At 39.8% G+C, this 20508-nt stretch overlaps 2 protein-coding genes across 3 annotated transcripts in view; one reads left to right on the plus strand and one right to left on the minus strand.

Moving 5' to 3' along the window:
* The window catches only part of akap12b (A kinase (PRKA) anchor protein 12b), a 49777-nt gene extending 45835 nt beyond the window's left edge, over positions 1-3942 (plus strand). For both annotated transcript variants that reach the window (XM_074616128.1, XM_074616129.1), the window contains one exon: positions 1615-3942. The gene's annotated coding sequence lies outside the window, so the exon portion shown is untranslated. The remainder of the gene's footprint in view (positions 1-1614) is intronic.
* Positions 3943-4393: 451 nt separating this feature from the next.
* zbtb2b (zinc finger and BTB domain containing 2b) lies at positions 4394-13566 on the minus strand. The gene is made up of 3 exons (XM_074616130.1): positions 13251-13566; positions 9543-9723; positions 4394-8579 (listed from the first exon to the last, which is right to left on the minus strand). The coding sequence occupies exons 2-3, from the start codon at positions 9713-9715 to the stop codon at positions 7199-7201; spliced, it is 1554 nt and encodes a 517-aa protein (XP_074472231.1). The 5' UTR covers positions 9716-9723; positions 13251-13566; the 3' UTR covers positions 4394-7198.
* Positions 13567-20508: the final 6942 nt, after the last annotated feature.

Genomic DNA, 20508 nt, shown 5'->3' on the forward strand with positions numbered 1-20508 from the left:
TTATTAATGTTTATTATAAAGTGTTAGCAGGGGTACTGAACGTTTATGACAACAGTTTTTTATGGTATCTAATCAAAATGAAAGTAGTGCTCTTCACTATTTCAGTATTGTAAAATTAGCGATGGAACAGTACAGAATGAAAATTCCTTTGTTGGCCTATCAAACAATCTTCTCATAGTGGCTTTTTTGAAACATCAATGGGCCCCACTTTTATTAGGGAGTAGGGGAGGGGATTTGCCCACCGACCAGATGAAAAAGCTTTTGTTCGGGGTATGAGTAACCAGGGGACCTTTGATATCAAAGTAGGAATGCCGCCGTTGACCCCTTCTTTGTAGGCCGGGGTCTTAAAGGGAAGCGGTGTGTGTGAGGGGCAGATGAACTTGTGCTGAAAGACTGATTATGATTCCTCCGCTCCCTCCTCCTGTTTTCCTTCTATCACAGGCTCAGTATGAAGTCAAGAAACCATGTCGCATTTGTTAGATTCAATTACAAAGCCTCAAAGAGCTCAAGTTGTGTTTTTCAAGTTGTTCTGACTGAATTATATCTTTAATATGTGAAAGCAGAAGAATGTGCAACAACGTTTTAGTCGCACTCTGATGTCATCTGATCTAACCGATGCAGAGGAGGGAGAAACTGGGCGTAGTTCACTTTAATATTTATTAAGCAGTCGTGCAGCTTTGCTGCAGAGAGAGAAGCCTGGAGAGGGATAGAAATGGGAGATAGCAGCAGCAAAGGGCTCGATGAGTTACAGCAGCTTAATAGCAGCAGCCCTCTCACACTAAGTGTGTGCTGACTCATGTAAACAAACCTTGAAGCAGGGTGGTAAAATCAAACAATAGAAGAGAAAACCAAAAAGTGGGAATGAGAGATAAAGAATATTGCAGGGGGATTAAAAGGATTACAGAGTAATGAGTTATATGTACTGTATATAAATATTTTTTTCATGTTATGCATTATTTATCTCTGGATTTATTGAGACTGACACATGTTCTATATACAGTACATATATAAACGATTAGGTATGATCTGATGGCAGGGTGTCCCAATGTTGAATCAGTACATCAAACTAATGTTTCAGTCCCTACTTTTGTCGATGGATGGATTACATCACATTAGAATACAGCTTTTTAATGATGTTCTGGTCCTACAACATAACATACTGAGGGATGTTTCCAAATGTATTAGGGCTGCAACTAACAATTATTTTCATTGTTGATTAATTTCTAGATTATGTTCTCGATTAATCGATTAGTTGATTGGTGTATAAAATGTCATAAAATGGTGAAACAGGTCTATCAGTGTTTCCCAAGGCCCAAGACGACGTCCTCAAATATCTTGTTTTGTCCACAACTCAACAAGATATTCAGTTTACTGTCATAGAGGAATAAAGAAACGTGAAAATATTCACATATAAGAAGCTGGAATTAGAAAATTTAACTATACCGATTAATTGATTATCAAAATTGTTGCCGATTAATTTAGTAGTTGACAACTAATCGATTAATAAATGCAGCTCTAAAATGTAATGTCAATCTCAGAGGGTTTCTTTTTCCAGAAAAGAAAATATGTCTTTTCTTGCTGCTAATATTTTGTTTTTGTTCTTCTCCCCCACAGCTGAAGACACAACACTGATGCCTGGGAGACACACTGTCTGGACCAGGACGTGAGTGATGAGGGAGGGAGAGAGAGAGAGAGAGAGAGAGAGAGAGAATTAAAGAGAGAGAGAGAGAGAGAGAGAGGCTGCTCTGTGGTAACACACTGAGACTGGGCTCCGCCCATCCCGCCCAGAGAGACTGAGTGACTGAGCAACAGCTCCGCCATTCTCTCCACCTCCCCTTCCACCTGTACTCCCCACCCCATCCCGCAGCCCTGTCACCACGGCGTGACGTCCCACCGCCACGTCCTCACCCACTCACTCACTCTCATGCACACACACACTAAAGCATGTCCTGTGCCTCAAGAAGCATCCCATCTGGCTTGTAATCAGTGTGCTCAGTGTCTCTGTGACTTTCCATTGCCCTTGCTGCATAAGACGAGAGTCTGCAACCTGGTCGAGTGCGTATCTGTTTCGTATGTGTGTGTGATTGTATGTGTACAGTAGGGAGAGTGAGATGGTGTCAGAAGGTGGAGAGATGGAGGATTATTATCTTGTATATTGTATTTATATCTTGAGTATTCTTTCATTCAGTCTTTATTTTTTCCATTTTTTTGTTTGTTGTTTTTAAAAATTCCCACATTAAGCTGTGATACATCAGGTGTTTTCTTTTGAGCAACATTACGACGGTAGATTTACCAGCTGATGCAGAGAAACATCTAAAAAATTCCTTGTAAAATTCACCAGAACAAATGTGAGTATGTTGCACATAAGTGGTCGGTGTATCGCAGCTTTTTAATAGTCACATTCAATGAAGACTCTGTAGCAATTATAACTAAACCATGGTACAAGTGTGATTCCACTGACAGTAAGTGATAACACTGACTGAAGAAGAGGGCACAGACAGTATGATGAGAATGATGCTTTTGTCACAATGTGCTCTCACCCCGCAACCCAACAAAATACCTAATAAGCTCCATGTAGATAAGACAAACAATCACTGCCTGACTCACTGTGAAAAAGACATTGTTACACATTGTTCCATGTAATAAGACAATAAAATAATATTATAACACCCTCATTTGATCATGTGGCAGAGGTATTTGGTGAACAGTGACGAGAAGTGCATGTAAGAAAGACTTACAAAGCATATCACAGTTTGACGGCCATGTTTCTGAGTTACTGTGACATACTGTATCCGTTATGTGTGTGTAGCAACACTATATTTATATTTCTTAATGAAAAGACAGTATGTTGATGCCCTCTGCTGCCTACAAAAAGTAGTGCACCCTTTAGTCTTCAGTCATTGGTGTCATTTTGGCTTCATATGTTTTAACAAAGGTGATAAAAAAAGTGTGAAAATGTTCCAGTCTTATGGTACCTGCTCCTATATGTCGTGTTCTTCACTCAGCATGATGGCTCAGGTTCATTAAACTGGCACTGGTTGGGGATTTTAGAGAGGCACAGACACCCGACTGCATGGTGCCAGAAGTGGAAAATAAAACTAATTTTACTCAAAGCCAAATTGAGTTAGGATCAATCAGGGAGTCATGGTCTTCCCATTGCTCACAGGATGAGACATCACTTGCATCCAATTGAATTCCTAAAGCACTCAACTGCTTTGAGTCACGCATCAAACCTAAGTCACAAGGGCTTATTTTTGCAAGTTCACTGATAAAAGTCTGGGATGTTTTAGGATGGAGGAGGAATATCTGAAACATTCCTGGGGTCCAGTTTTGCCACCAAAGCAAACGTGTGACCGCGGGTTACACTGGTATGTGATTTATGTCCTACCAAATTTGGCAAACTTGCACTAGTGTGTGAATCATTCAGACGTGTTGGGAATTAGCGAGTGCTTCTATAATTTGTTGATTTTAATTTGACACCAGCCGCTCTATAGAGGCTCACATTTCACTCAGCTTCATGACCAAATGAGAGAAAGATCAGGAAGTACAGACCCCCCTGTTAGGTCACCACTTCCCCTTTACTTTGACTCTAGAGGGTGAGTCACATCCATCAATGCTTTATGTATAAATATAAATGATTAAAAAAAAAAGCCAGAGTGAGCTAAAGACTTTTGCTATTGTTGCATAATGTAAAGCATTTAGTGGCCCACTACTTCAGCCTGCTTTTTGTAACACTCTTAACTGTGAACCTGTTAACATTTGTACAGATTGTATACCTACTGTATGTACTTAAAAAAAACATATTGTTGTAATATTAACTCATAACCTGCAGCCATTTAGCATAATATTCATGTAGCATGGTCTTTTATATTTTCCAAGCTGTTAATAGTAAGGATAGAGAAACTTGTCTATATTTCATTCAATAAAGGTAGAGAAAATCGGTGTGCGCTTTGTGTTCATCCCTGGATCATTTAATACATAATCACTATGAAGACATTCATTACCACTGGAGCAAAGATAGAACTTAAAGGTGACCCCATTTAGCATTTATAAGCAGTGTAGAAACATTTTAAAAAATGCTTTATAACATACTATAATGTAGTTGTAAACAGATATAATTTGTTAAAAGCCATAAATCCACCCATAAGTGGAGGCTGTATACACACAATGAATGACAATATAGTAAAACACAGGTGTAACAACATAACATATATATTCATAGCAGTAAACACGTAATAGAAATATCCTTTTATCTGCTTACAATTATAATATAGAGTGCTATAAACCATGTCTTGAATGTTTAAATAGTGGTTATAAATGAAAAAAGAATGAAAATCATCTCCTGAAGCTGTTTTGTTGAGGTAAAGACGAGACAAAAAGACCACCAATTATAAAAAAAAGACATGTTTTTATTGTTCATTCTTCATTGAAAACAAAAAAAAAGTTGTTTAAACAGAAAATTACTCACATTCCTGAGAACACAGATTGATCACAGATGGGCGTTTGGGGAGTACAATGAGGGGGTTTGAAATTAAATTATTGTTTTGATAAACAAGAATGGAAAGAAAAAATTTTAAACTTCTCATCTTCCTGAGATACTGAGACGTTTAAACACACATATACACAAACCATTAAGTTACAAGACTGGTGTGACGGGAGAGCAGTTACAACTTTAACGGAGGAGGGACTTTTCATAAAGCTGTGCATATTTCTGTGTATCAATTGAGCTCTGAGAAATGAATGTCAGTAGTACAGCAGTTCAGTTGCCTCAACAAAACAAGAATCCTTCCCGGTTAGTCAATAACTTGTAAGATGAAATTCAGACATTTGTGGGGTTGTTTTTTTTTTATGTGAACTTAAATGTGATGGAATATTGATTTATGGCAGAGATGGTTATATCATTGGCAACCACATCACAAAAACACTAGTAAAGATATTACTTCAAATTTGATAGCCTTCCCGCTCCTCACTTGACCTGAGTAGACAAAGAAGAACAACAGCTCCCTCTAGCTAAACACTGGGCTCATTGCATCAGAGTAACAACTGCTTTTCAATACAGAATATAGTCCCACTTGAAGTGAATTGGAACTGGGCTTTGACGCTGGGAAAAATTGGCTCAAAAGAAGAAGAAAAAAAAACAACAACTATGCATGTTAAACATACTAGGGATGGGCATTTTCTTAATATTTTCATAAAAGTTATTAAAATAATTAAAAGACGGAAACAAGTCAATAAATGTGGCGAAAGACTACATTTAAAATACTTTCTAAAATACATGTGTTTAGCTTTAAAATAATATTGCAAATTATTATTAGTTTTCTGAATTGTTAAATTGTTTTGCAACCTTATGGGTTGGTTAGTTTTGCAGCAAAAAAAGGCGATGTTATTGCAATAACAATACAATGTCGAATTTATTTTCCACTAGAAGGAACAATAACAATATTAAGACAGTTTTACAAGCCTCCCTAAATTATCATTCATCTTAATATTCAGAGATGTATAGATAAGAAGACAGAAACAACTGAAAAAAACTGAAGACAGTGATGCTCACTGATGTTTTAAATTTGCATAAAGGGGACTAATGGAGAATTTTGTTCCTGAACAACCTGTATTATGCTACTCGACATGTTTCAGCATGACAAATCATATTACTTTTTCACATTAACTCAACATGTATGTAAAGATTTAGCACAATTTCCAGTCATCAGTAGTTCATAGAAAGTGTTTCTGTAATCCCAAACAATTTATGTTCTTGTAAATTATAATTAAAAGCATCTTTTATATTCACAAATGTATCCAGACAGTCAAGTATATAGAGATATCACTCTGTCATTTCATATTTCTCAACATGTTCACCTGCATATTTTCTATTAATGATTACTGTTGCAACTATTCATTATTTTTTCTGATATGTTAAAGAATAATTGTCAGAAAGTCTTAACAATACAGAGAAACCGTTTCCCTTTGCACAAAATGAATAAGAAGGTTAGCAATTAGCACAAATTTGGCAGATTTAAAATCCCAAATAATCTTTTTACTTCTAACCTATTGCTTGAAGAAATTAAAGAAACATTTTTCATGCCCATCCCTAATACATAAACTTTTGCTAAACCAAATGTTATCCTATTTTGAAAGCTATTTGTCTACGAATATACATAAACCTTTGCAATATAAAGTAATCTTTGTAAATATAGCATTGTATATAAAATTAGAAAAGCATGCCAAACAAAAATGAAGGGCTTTTAGGAGTAGACCGAAGCAAATTATATAAAGAAGTACAATATTGTACAGGACAGCCTGGGAGGCTGTGTGTGTCAATAATCAGTAATCTAAGTGGCTAAACTGTAAAGGAACACTCTTGCTTGCTGTGATCAATTTTCAGTGTCCAAACTCTTATTAATGAGAGCAGTTGTGCTTTAATTAGGTGTAATGACATACAACAAAACACAGAGTAAAACAACTAGAAGGATGCAAATAATGGACATTACTTTACATTTCAAGTTTCCGCTGAACCAAAACAAGACTGGAAGACAAATGTACTTTCCTGCATATCGGGCATCTACTCAACACAAAGAGCACAGATTGTCTCAGGTCTGAATATATTGTGTGCTTTTTAGCTGGAATTATAATATATACCTGATCTGCAGAATAAGCCTCTCATTTATGAAGAAACAGCTCTTGTGTTCAGATCCAGAGGGATTGTTAATATACTCTTTCTCCTCTTCGAGTCTAGCGAAATCATCTCTCACGACACGCTGAGTCCTCCGGAACTGTCTCAGCTTCCTCTTCCTCCTCTACTCAATGTCTGCCTGTGCAGCCTTACCACAACTTTAGCTGTTACGTAAAAAAAGCAACAATGTGGTACAGCCCAATGTGTGAGATACCAATGTACACCAACAATAAAATGATGAGATGAAACAAGGAACTTCATCTCCCTCATTGATATTCGACTTAGCCTTGATTTAAATGTTATTTGCTTTTCTTATGATGTTGGACTGAACTCCAGAGAGCTACTATTACTATTTAATTCACTTTCTGTCATACACTGGGCCAAAAAAGTCCAAAAACACACAAAAAAAACCTCCAATAAAACAGTTTTAGTAGATTGAGAACCTCAAACATACATACCCTGACTAACTTCACCTTAATTTAGAAAGTAAACATACATGTTAGAAAGGACAATTACACAGTTTTGGCACTACTCTACGAGGATCTCCTCAGTCTTTATGGGTTCCAGTGGGGTGCCAGAGTTGGACAAATCAGAGCCATCGTCTTTAGAAAGCTCGTCGCGCTGGAGCAGCATCCCCGCGCCCGTGTTTCCCTGCAGCCCCACTAACCCCCCTTGAGTGAAGCACAAGTGTTTGATCACCTCATTGGGACTGGAGAAGGTGGTCGCACAAATGTTACACTTGTAAGGCTTCGACGAGTCCAAGAACATCGCCTCCATCTGGCTGCTGTCGTCGCCGGCGGCGCACAGCTCCATGCTCTGTCGGTCCACCATGGTGTAGGTGTCGGCGCCCTGGTTCAGGCACACGTGGCGGGCCGCCTGGTTGGCCCGGCAGAAGCTCTTGCCGCAAGCGCTGCATTTGAAGGGCTTGCCCGTGTGGATGTACATGTGCTCGCGCCAGTGGCTCTTCTGAATGAACTTGCGCCCGCAAGTGGAGCACTCGTACTTCCGCCGCTTCACCTCCCTGTCCAAGTCGGCGCTCTCCAGGTTGTCGATGTCCGCGATGTCTGACGGAGGCGGTGTGTCCGCCTGGGAGTTTAATCCTCCCACCCCCCAGCTGGACGTGGACACCTCTGCTCGGGGAGAGTCCGAGTTGGTGCCTGAAACGGGCGTCTGCTCGCTGTCGCTGATTATCTCTACCGCTGTGGCCGTGCTTCCCTTCAAGACCCCCTCTAACTCTAGCATGGTGTGTTCTCTGCTCATAGGTGAGAGTGCGTTGCTGGGCTCGGCCGGCACCTGCTGCAGAGAATGGGTGTGTTGGAGGAGATGCTCTCTCAGCAGGCTTCTCTGGGTGAATCGACGCCTGCACAGATGACAGGAGTAATGCTTCCTAAAGGAGGAATTCCTCTTCATGATGCTTGGCTTTACATGGAGGATGGCACTAACTGAGGAAACGTCTGCACTTAGCAAGTCCATTCCCCCCTCCTCGAGTGTAGGCCTGGTGCCGCTGGTCGAAGCCTCCGCGTCTGGCGGTGAAGAAGCTATCTTGGACAGTAAGGAATGAGCATATGAAGCTGTGACGGATGGCGTGGACGGATACTTCCCCTCCGAGCTCAGCTGCTCCATGTCAAAAGGTGAGGAGACCTGCCGTCTAGCCGCCAGCCCTACCTGTTGGTCGGAGATCTGGATGCCGTAGAGGGAGGTGGAGAGGTTGACGCTGTGCTGCTCGGCGTGTGAATACACGGACTGGCTGGCCTCCTGCAAGAGCGGATAAGCGTGCAGGAATCGGACCCCCTGCTCCAGCCGTGCGGGGTCTATCAACTGGGGTGCGAGCTTGCCCGTGTACATCAGGTTGAGGAGGTAGCTGAAGATATCTGGCTGTATGTCAGCGGCCTTCAGGCGCACGCAGTCACTGAAACACAAAGACATCACAGTTAACTAGTGACAAACGTTGTCTTGATTATATCAGATCGTTAGAAACAGCAGTGACTGCTCTTCATTTCTTTACTATATGAGGAAAGTTCTGCTGGTCACAGGTCGTTGAAAACTTGAATGTGAATAAATCTGTTTGGGTCTGTGTGTCTTTCAGTGAGGGAACCTCGCCATAGAGAGGCAAATAATGATAATCAACGGCGAGAGACAAATATTTTTTTTTCATCCCGTCTGAATTGCGCCATGAATCACACATATGATGTTTGTCAAATTAAAAGATAATTTTGCAATACAAGAAAGTTGCAGTTTGTTGCAAAAATGTTGAAGTATCAGACTGTGAAAATACATAATTAGAAAGACGACACACCCAAAAGTCAGGTAGTGACGTTTCCCTTGCTGAAGCTACGATGCCTGTGTGTTTTGTACTGAGATGTACTCACAAGAGCAACTGGTCTTGCTCGTTCTTTCGCTTCCTGACTGACATTTTACTTGCAAAATGATCTTTTAAATTGACAAACATCATATGAGTGATTCATGGCACAATTCAAATGGGATCAAAAAAATATTTGTCTCTCGCCGTTGACTACCATACATATTTTTTCCAAAATAAGGTCCCATGGGGTCCACCAGAAGGGGAGGGGCTTCACCTCTCTATAACACATTATCAGGGCAGCACAGACACCATGTCTTGATGTTAATGCCCTTACAGACCCTCCAATTTGTCCCCTCAATCTGTTCCATTGATCGAACAATGACATTAGTTGTGGGTCATCACACTAAAAAAATGTAGATACAGTCCAGCACTCAACTACAGAGAAAAAGTGAGTGCTATTTGGACATGGTATCTGAAGGTACATTCTCTGATGTGACAACAAAAAAAGTATGTTAGCTTGGTGTATCTGAATTTGTGTCTGATACCACTATTAATACATTCATCCTGTACCTGTCCTGATGAATGAAGAGCATTCTGAAGTAGTTGGAGAAGGCGGCGAGGACAGCCTTGTGGGCTTTGAAGAAGACATCTCCGATAGCCACGGTGCAGTCGCACAGGAAGCCAAACTCCCTCTGAGCGTTAAGCTGCTGCAGCAGGATAAGACCATGGTTGGCCAACTCCATTCTTCAACCTGCACAAAAGACACACACACACACACAAGCAGCAATGAGTTTCCTGTCTGGAAGGAGACCAGAGTTTATTGTGACCACAAAGTGTCAGGCTGACGGGGGCGATCTAACGACCTTGTAAAGGCTAGCTCAACACAAGAGCGGAGAATCATTTGGTGACGCTGGAGACGATTTGTCTAGGACTAATGTCACAGAAAATTATGCCAATTACTGGTGTGCGGCTCAGCAAAACAAAAACATCCCCGGCTAATTTGTTCACTGTATCGTACAAGTGGGTATTTGGACCTGTTTTGTAATGTTAATTTAAGAGTAAAAATAAGTTATTTGTGAATTGAAATGTCTTCCTGGACACCAGACATGCAAAATATTATCGTTCTAAATAAACTTTGAACAGCAGATTTTGTAAAATCAATGACAACCAGAGTGTTCAGGCTGCTTCCTATACATGCTGCCTTAATAGTCTTTGTACACAGACAGAGATTGTTCCTTTTTGATCTCCTTTTATGACAATTTCAAGAATACCATTCTCACATAATCTCTAAGGCAAGCTAATTAAAAAAATTGTCCAATTTCTGGCACACAGTTACAGTGCAAACATGTAAATCTATTCTATATACCCCTCTAATGGTCATCCTGCTTCAATAGGCATCCACTTTGACACCAGGTTCTTATAGAAATTGAGCTACAGAGCTACAAATATCAGCTTGAGGGACTGCAAACAAGTAGATAAAGTAGAGTTTATTATCACTACAGCTCTTGTCTCTTTGCAGACTTTGAGGATGGTGCCCAAGCCGTCCATCTCAATCTCAAGGGACATCTAAGAGCTATGCACGTTCTGTTGACCAATGAGATGGGTGTTGTTGACCCTAAAGGTCACTGGAGGACTACTAGGGCTTCAGGCCATCACATGATCAGGGTTATGGGTGTCGACGACACAAATTCCTAAAGCAGAACTGGTTCTACCCCCCTTCCAGTGGAGAATGGAAACAGCCTGTGGGCAGGGCGAATCCCCTTTCTCCAACACTTTCTCCACACCACACAGCCTAAGGTATGAAGCTACGAAGATGATGGACCTCATCAGCCTTCAGATTAATTAGAAATGTATAACTCTGCATAATCCCCCGCTGGTTACAAAAACACTGAAAAAGCCCCCTGTACATGTGTATTTCATCAGAGAGGTCAGAGTGCAAAGATGTTGGCACTGCAGCGCTGCAGGAAAAGGCTAGGTTTCCTTATCTTGTGCAACGGGGGGATACAGCAGCAGCAGTCACTCAAGATGTAAAATACCCATCAACCACACTCTTGCCAAACGTAATTTCAATGAACAGGCAGTTGTCAGTTTATTAGGTACACCTAGCTACAAATTATACAGTCTAATATGACAATCCTGCAGTAAATCCAACATTATACTGCGCTGGTTCCAGCTCCTCAAATTGTGAAATGTCCTGCTTTTCTAATACATATATGACAGTAAAGTGAATATCTTTTGGGTTTTGGTCTGTTGGTCGGACAAAACTATTTGCAATTTACAAATATATCATGAATATGTCACCCTAGGTCTTTCGTTATAGTATGAATATTTCACTATTTTCTGACTATTTTATAGAAAAGAATTGGCAGATATAATTGATAATAAAAATAGTCATTAGTTAGCCACAAATACACTAAACACCTCTCATTCTAATAAGGGATGCACCGATCTGACTTTTTTAGTCCCAATACCGATAGCGATACCTGGGCTTTGGGTATCGGCCGATATACTGTAGAGTAGAGTACCAATCTGATACCAGTGTTTAATCAATACGCTGTATGTGTCACAGTGTGGAAGTGACTGGGATCATTCTTTTATGTGTAAGGAAACATCAGGCTTGACTTAAACATTGCTTTGTAAAACAAAATGTAACTTACTGAATTGTTATTTATTATTAAAATAATAAATCGTACACCAGCATCTTGGTAAAAGAAATCTTCAAAATTAACAGGAATTTAAAATTCAAGTTTAAACCTTTTTAATGCAGCAACACATTGGTCAAAAAAAGAAGATTATAACCTTCATGGTGGTAGGATTTACTGCAGGGCTGTTATATCGATTTACGTAAAAAGAACTTGCAATTTGAGTGCAACTCACCCTCCCTGTAGCACCACAATACATCTAACAAAATATATATTTTTATTAATGGTTGCACTGACCCTTTTGCTGTGCTCCTACTTGTTCACGTGTTAGCTGTTGCACCTCTTGAAGATGCTGTTTAAATTATAGTGCTGCATATATATTTTCTTTTTATACCTGCATTTGTTTTTTTAGATGTGGATTCAACTACATGTGACAGAAGCACAACACATAATGCACATTCTCATTGCAAGCTGCTCCACATCTATCTATCTTTAACTTTAACTATGCAGCCCTATAATTTAAACAGCATTAGTTATCTACAAGAGGTGCAACAGCTAACAAGTTGTGATGAAGAAGTAGGAGCACAGCAAAAGGGTCAGTGAAACCATTAATAAAAAATATATATAATAAAAAACTAATATTTTGTTAGATGTATTGTGGTGCTGCAGGGAGGGTGAGTCGCACTCAGTTGCAAGTTTTTTAGGTACATCGATATAACAGCCCTGCAATAAATCCCACCACCATGAAGGTTATAATCTTCTCTTTTGAACTGTTTTAGAGGGTGTTGGTTCAGCTTTATGGTAATTTTAGAGGACAACATGGTTGTTTGGTTGCTTCACAGATGAAAAAGTATTATTATGAATATCTGCCTGATTGACACTAATATTGATCAACCGCACAACTATTGATCATGTGAATTCAATTGGTATTGCACATGATCCAGTCATTTATAGCCACCGTACCCATGCCTGTGTTTAATCAATACTAACTTGTTTGCAACAATAAAAGCACCGCCCCTGATGTGTGTGATGTAGACACGTGGAACACAGTTACTTCCGTATAGTGAGATTTATGTTATTCTAAAAAAATACACCATCTGTGAGGTAAGGTGATGGAGGTAAACAAGGGAATAAAACGGTTTAATAATAAGAATAGAGGAATAACAGATATATAAAGCAAGGAGGGCAAAATAAAGCGCGCCTTGACTGACTCCTGCCTCCGCCTCGGGTCTCTACAAGGACTATAAAAGGAGAATGGTCGCGGTCTTGGATAGGGGTATTGCACATGCGCAGTAGAATATGGTTACACTACGCATGCGTAATACCCCTGAAATATGACGCGTTGTCCTTACCTCCTTCAATAGTCCTTGTGTGTCTCTATCTTCGGTTGCTGCTATTGCTATAGCGCGAGAGAGAAAAACGGACATGCACGCACGCGGGGGGGCGCGCGCACACAACACACACAAATGCCGGGAAAAAGGAGAGCGAGCGACAAGCAAGCAAGCAAGCAAGGGGGATGGGGCGGTTGGTCACGAATTTCTTTTAACTTCCCTCCGTGACAATTACAGTTAGACGAAGCTCACGCACACAAGTAGCCTAAATAACGTCACAGTGTAGCTACAAAAACAGCCGTTACCTGCTCCTCCGCTGGTGGTAGTTTGTGTCGCCGTGTTGTTTTGTTTGTTACCGGGGACGACGACGACTCTCCTCTCGTCCGTCCGTCCGTCCTCTCTCTGGGTCTCGCTTGTACTGTTTCCCCCCTGTGCTAACGTTCGTTGGCGGCGGACGGAGAGGAGAGGGGTCGTCCGTCCGTCGTTGTTTTCCGGTTAGGGGTTTTACGTTACAATCACATGACTGACTGTTGGTGGGTAACAGCCAAAAAAAAAAGCAGCCGTTGAGCAAAAAGGGGGCGGTTGAGTTAACGTTTATAACCGCCGTCAGATCAACAGCCGTTACTACACACACACACGCACACACATACAGCCCGGTGAGTTTGAACATTAACTGCTCTAGCTAACGGCTATCCGCTGACTCACCGGATGGCAGTTAACCGTCATGTCTCTGCCGTTAACGACACGTTAAACGTGAAATGTGGGCTGTTGGTGTAGCATGTTGTTGACCCTCTCTCACTGCTGAAATAACTCTGTTTTAATAACACTGCTTTGCCTCACATTTTGCATCTGTATTTTCAGTTGAAGCTATAAACTGATGGCAGGTTTTCAACAAGTTAAAGAGGATAAGGACAAGTAATGTTAGCATGCAGGATATAATATGCCTATGTCAAAGCAAGGCTGAATATTAAGATATCAACATCTATATGGCCTTTATAAAGTGACTTTTCCCCCTTTTAAATCCAACTTAACTAATGAGTAACACAGTTATGATTATGAATGATACAAGGGGATAAAACAAACAAAATACATCTGTTATTCCTTAACATTTCAACAAATTTGGTATCAAATTAACTCATTTTCCCCTGATAAGGTTGAATAATTTTACTCTCTGAAGTTTTGATCTCAAGACTAGTATAAGTGGAGGCTGACAAAAACTAATTAAAGTGAGGCAAACAGTATCTAATTTACCTCTGAAGATTAATAGAATATAATTAATTATATAATATAATATAAATAATAATATTCTCGTAGCCTAGATATCAAAATCTATATATGGCCTTTATAAATTGACTTTTCCCCCTTTTGAATCCTACATAACTAATGACTAACAGATGATTATGAATGATACAAGGGGATAAAACAAAAATACTACAAAATACAGTATGAGGTCACTACAAATTACTGAAATACTACCATAAATGTAAAAAAATATGTTATTCCTTAACATTTCAACAAATTTGGTATCAAATTAACTCATTTTCCCCTGATAAGTTGAATAATTTTCTCATAATAATAATAATAAGTAGAGGCTGACAAAAACAGACAATAAAATTAAAGTGAGGCAAACAGTAGCTAATTGTATAATGAATTGTCTTTTTTTTTTATTTGTATTGAAATGTGGGCTGTTAGTGTAGCATTAGAGCTACGTGTGTTGTTGACCCCTCTCTCTCACTGAAATAATGAAATAACTGCTTTAATAACACAGTCAACTCACATTTTGCATCTGTACTTTCGGTTGAAGCTATGAGATGATAGCAGGTTTTCAACAAGTTAAAGAGGATAAGGGGCAAGTAATGTTAGCATATAGGCTACATTTAAATAACTAACTACATCACAATACATTCAGTGGATAATATGCTTATATCAAAGCAAGGCTGAATATTAAGATATCAACATCTATATGGCGTTTATAAAGTGACTCTGAAGATTAATAGAATATAATTAATTGTCTTATTTCATTTGTGGTACACTCATCTCCAAGCACCAGTGGATAATGTGCCAATTATCAAAGGAAGGCTGTAGCCTTAATAACAAGAATATTAAGATATTCTCATAGCCAACATATCAACATCTTTTGAATCCTACATAAATAATATAAATGAATAATTACTGAAAATACTACCATAAATGTAAAAAAAACTGTTATCCCTTAACATTTCAACAAATTTGGTATCAAATTAAATTTGGCTGTGAACTAAAAAAAAAATACTTTTACTCAAAGGCTGCTGTTATGAGCAGCACAACAGCACTTAACAAGTGAGTTTACTTGATCAAACATGTGCATAGTAACCTGTGTTCACCTTTGCACACCCAAGCAGTGTCAGACCTGCGTAAATACAAAGTTGTAAACATTGAAATCACACCAACAGCAAACACTACTTTTGTGAGTCGCTGCTTTTGTGTGAAGAGTAATTACCGCTGCTTCTTGTAAACTCTTAATAGGGTCTTAAGTTACAGTTGCCTGCCAAGAAAGTGAATTGATCAACTCAAATGTCAATGGGAAACCTTTTTTTTTTGTTAACAGAAAGAAGAAAAAGAGGGAAGCAGTGGATGTCTTGGAAATAGATTTCAACCCAAGCCACACATTGCCTGCACAGGAAGAGTAGGAGGACCTTTCGCACAATCGCACTTTGGAGTCACGCATCAATATTTTGTCATCAGATGTTTCCCCAGTGTAAACACCAATTTTTTTTCTAGACTTGTCATTACAGAGTTGCAGTTCAGCCTTAGGACAGGGTGGACGAGACAAAGCAAGTTGTAGGCAGCTCTCTGAAAACGCTTGCTCGGCAGGTAGAGATTAGGTAGAGATTTAAAGGGACGGGATGGGAGACATGGGACGGGGCAGAAATGTCCTTAAAATCTCTGTCCTGCCAACACACGACATGCCTAGATCTGATCCTGTCCACAACTTTACTGAAACTAATTGGCTAATAAAAATGTAGGCCTGTGGGGGTACAAAATGTTTCACAAACAAAAGATTGATTGAGACCACTAGAAGAGCAATAGTAGATGGTATTGATGACGGAACAAAAGCATGTTGACTTTGATGAAAGGGCCCACAGCAGGGGTTTATTGAAAGAAGCAGATAAACTGTTACCACATGGCTCATTGTTTTTCATCATTAAGATCAATACATTCTTATCAATAGTTGTTTTGATAATGCTCCACCATTAGGGGAAGTTCCTGTCTACCTCTGTTCATATGGCTTTCTTATGCCCTATTAATCTTTCTCCTGTTTGTTTTTCTGAGAAGAGATTATTCAAAAGAGATGCAGACTGGACTCTCACATGACTGCCCTGCCACTGATTTCCACTAAATTGATTTTTCCAGTGATAATGCATTTTTTCAAAAAATACAGCACAGTCTTGCATGCTTAAACGTAAAAAAGTATTTGCATCAGATTTGGCCAATCCTGACATCAGGGCTCAATTTACACACAATATATTTAGTAGCTCAAGCCTACTGTTGCATGAGACGACAGTGTGGTGAGCTGAAACACCTGTTTAAACAGGGCCTTTAACGTTAGCTGCCGCCCTCCCCCCTCCCGTTCATGGCCTGTTTTGAAACCGGAGTGGTGAGTCACTCCTCTCTCGGTTTAGAAAAACAGATCCGGCCAGGCTGGGGCCCGGTGGGGGGATGGGAGGCCCGCGGTGGATGAACACCGGAGGTGGACGCAGCTGGACTCCCACTCCCAAGGACCCCACATCCTGACAACGGCCCGCCGTGTTCCCATAGTGACTGCGGCTGATCTGAGAGAGGGGGAAAAAAAAACACCAGAATGAATTCATATGCCTATTTTTCCAGCCTAGTAGCCTAATCGTGGGTGCAGCCAATCAATTGGTCATGTTTTTCAAAAATAGAACCAAGAGTGGAGAGATCCTCCCGTTTCCCAACTCTAAAATGGACTTTACACATTATGTGATTACTTTTGTTGCTATTTATTCCCAGAGTGGGACCAATGTGGGTTGGGCCTACTTGAAACGCCAATGTGTTTTATCCTTTTATTTTAGGACTTTATATTGGAGTGGAAACTGTTAAAGGTCCCATATTATAAAAAAGTGAGATTTTCATGTTTTTTTATTATAAAGCAGGCTTAAACGGACTATTTGTAACTTTCAGAAATGCTTGTTAACACCGACACCTGTGGCCGTGAAGTCAACAAAAGTCAGCGTCGGGCTCGCGCTTGCTCGCTCTAAATATACCTGAACGAGCATCGCTCAAAACAGTGAGGCGACACACGTCAGCTAAAACCACAATATCACTCTATACTGTATTTCACCTGCTTGGCAGTAATGTTAGCTGACCAGACGAAGGTCTCTCCATGAATCAATGCGGGCTTTTCCTGCTCAGCCTCCGGTGTCTCCCTCCGGAGAGGGAGACACCGGAGGCTGAGCAGGAAAAGCGAGTCGGTGCCGGGGCTGAGCATGAAGAGTAACGTTACCGTCTCCGGCCGGGTGCCGCTGATAACGTTTCTCTCTGCAGAGCCCCGGTCACAAGACACGGAAAACCTCTGTTGGTCTTGAGGAGCTGCAGCAGTTATTTCTGCACAAACGTCCATTGTACATTCACTGAATATTTTCAGAGCTAAACTAACTCTTCTGCAGTGTGGAGTGAGTGCACGTTCACGTCTAGAGGTGGAGCGAGATAGCGAGAACGCACGCGCGCTGTGTGAATGAAGGCAAGCAGGCAGAGGAGGAGAGGCTCCGGACTCATATTATGTCCCATATTATGCTCATTTTCAGGTTTGTACTTGTATTTTGTGTTTCTACTATAACCTGTTTACATGCTGTAATGTTCATAAAACCCTTTATTTTCCTCATACTGTCAGCCTGAATATGCCTGTATTTACCCTCTGTCTGAAACGCTCCGTTTTAGCGCATTTTGACGGAATTGAGTTGCTAGGCAACAGCTCCTGGGTCCATGTGTACTTCCTGTCAGCTGATGACATTCACATACACTGCAACCAGGAAATAAACTGGGACACATTTAGAATGTTACCGTTTAAAACTGTGTAAAGGGTCTAAATATTGTATATTCGTGACATCACGAATGGGCAGAAATCCTGACAGCTTGTTTCAAATGCAGAGTTTCTGAATACGGGCTGTGTGTATTTCTCTGTGGATTGAGTGTTTTGATACTTTCACAGTATTTATATCGGACTTAAGCCTGCTTTATGATAAAAAAAACATGAAAATCTCACTTTTTTATAATATGGGACCTTTAATATTATATATGAAAAATGAAGAATGTTGTTGGATTATTCCTTATTTCATGGTCTATTTTGGAATTTATACATTATAACATATAAAAAAAAAAACCTGACGCATTTGAATACTGATTTGGAGGATGATTACCATGGCAACGGTCAAAGCTTCGAAGCATTTGGGTCAGCCCTGATAGATAGATAGATAGATAGATAGATAGATAGATAGATAGATAGATAATTCGGTGGTAAAGGGTTAAAGCAGAAAACCTTTAACCCTAGAGTAATGATTACTCTCAGCAAAACCCTACTCGACCCCCTCCTTCTTTTCCCGCCAAAAAGCCCCGGGTAGCGGGGGTCGAATTCTGCCCTTTTCCGATGGAGCGAGTCAATGTCTCCATGACAACCGTTGCCCTTGACAAAAAGGGATGCTGGAGGGGGGGTTGCCGCAACAACAGAATGCCATACGCAATGCGGCAGGCGCAGCGGCGTACCACTTTTTGATCCATCCCAGAAAAGACTAATTTTAATAAGGCTGATGCGTGCTCCAGAAAGCGAGCAAGATTAAATTAAACAGATAGATAGTAACTTTATTGATGCCGAGGGAAATTCAAGCTTCCAGCATCACAGTTCCATAGTGCAAAACATGTTAGTAAAAAGGCAGTAAAAAAGTTAGTAGTGCAAAGTACAAAGTACAACAAAATATACCAGATATAAAAATACAAGGAGATGAAGAAAACCGTTAAAACTGAATATAGTGCAGGGTAACAGCTGTGATACAGGACTATTAAAAAAAGTGAATATAGTGCAGAAGAGACTTTTAAAACTGAATATAGTGCAGGGTAACTCCAGTAGCTTAGTCTATGAAAGTGCACTGTGTGCATTATTATCTGTCCTGCAGACAAGGCACTACGTAGCATCTTTAAGATAATAAGCAACAACATGCATGGGACACACAACTTGCCAACTTTTGCAGTTTATACATTAACCACTAGATGGTAGCGTAGCATCCTAAATAAAACCAATGGGAACCAAGGCTTATTGAAAGAGGATGGGACACGGGCCTTGAGTTGTGTGGTATAACCAGGGAATGAAATAAGCACCTGCCACCTACCAAATACAGGGTAAATGTTCGCTCTCGCAGGTCAAAATTTCAGGTCACCTGCCATCATGGCAGAGGACATGAGAATATTATTTTTCAAAAGCAATTCCTAAATTACAAATATTCAGTGATTAAGGATACATGATCCATATTGCTACTGTCTGTTACCACTGACTCAGTGTTTACAAGGGGTGGAAGAAAATATCAAAAATATGGTGTATTGCAATATTATGTTTAGTTATACTGTCTTGATTCTCAAAAACCCTGTATTGATTTCTAATTAATAGGTTACAAGCAAAGATTAACTCAGTCAATACTTTATTTTATTTGCAAAGAGAAATGCAAATGCAGATCCTACTATTCTGATTGCATAAAAAAGTTTTAAAAAATATTGTTTTTATTCAGATTTAATGCATATGGCGGTATATTTTTTATACTATAACCGTTTTCCTAAAATTAGATTTTAAAAAATCAATATATTGCCTTGCTTACAGGACCGCAATGTTATCGCAATATATTGAATCGTAACCCTTGTATCATGATACATATCATATCGCCAGATTTTTGCTAATACACAGTCCTAGTGTTCACAAGTCTAAATCGTTCTACATAGATTTCAGAAGTGGCAGACATAAAAATTTTGTGGCTAGTAGAAATGTTCAGTGACCTGCCAAAGTGGCATGTGGGGAAAAAACTTGAAGTCCCATATTATAAAAAAGTGAGATTTTCATGTTTTTTTTATTATAAAGCAGGCTTAAGTCCTATATAAATACTGTGAAAGTATCGAAACACTCAATCCACAGGGAAACACACACAGCCCGTATTCAGAAACTCTGCATTTGAAACAAGCTGTCAGGATTTCTGCCCATTTGTGATGTCACGAATATACAATATTTAGACCCTTGACACAATTTTAAACGTAAACATTCTAAACGTGTCCAAGTCTATTTCCTGGTTGCAGTGTATGTGAATGTCATCAGCTGACAGGAAGTACACATGGACCCAAGCTGTTGCCTAGCAACGCAATTCTGTTGCAATTCCATCAAAAATGCGCTAAAACGGAGCGTTTCAGACAGAGGGTAAATACAGGTATATTCAAGCAGACAGTATGAGGAAAATAAAGGTTTGTTTGAACATTACAGCATGTAAACATGTTCTAGTAGAAACACAAAATACAAGTATGAATCTGAAAATG

Source organism: Sebastes fasciatus, chromosome 18 (genome assembly GCF_043250625.1).
Source record: "Sebastes fasciatus isolate fSebFas1 chromosome 18, fSebFas1.pri, whole genome shotgun sequence".
Lineage (NCBI taxonomy): Eukaryota > Metazoa > Chordata > Actinopteri > Perciformes > Sebastidae > Sebastes > Sebastes fasciatus.

Excerpts from the sequence above, each read along its gene's own strand:
- zbtb2b (XM_074616130.1), bottom strand. The coding sequence starts at position 9,715 with ATGGAGTTGGCCAACCATGGTCTTATCCTGCTGCAGCAGCTTAACGCT. Across the intron at positions 8,580-9,542 it reads CTCTTCATTCATCAGGACAG|TGACTGCGTGCGCCTGAAGG; the intron begins GTACAGGATGAA and ends TTTGTGTTTCAG.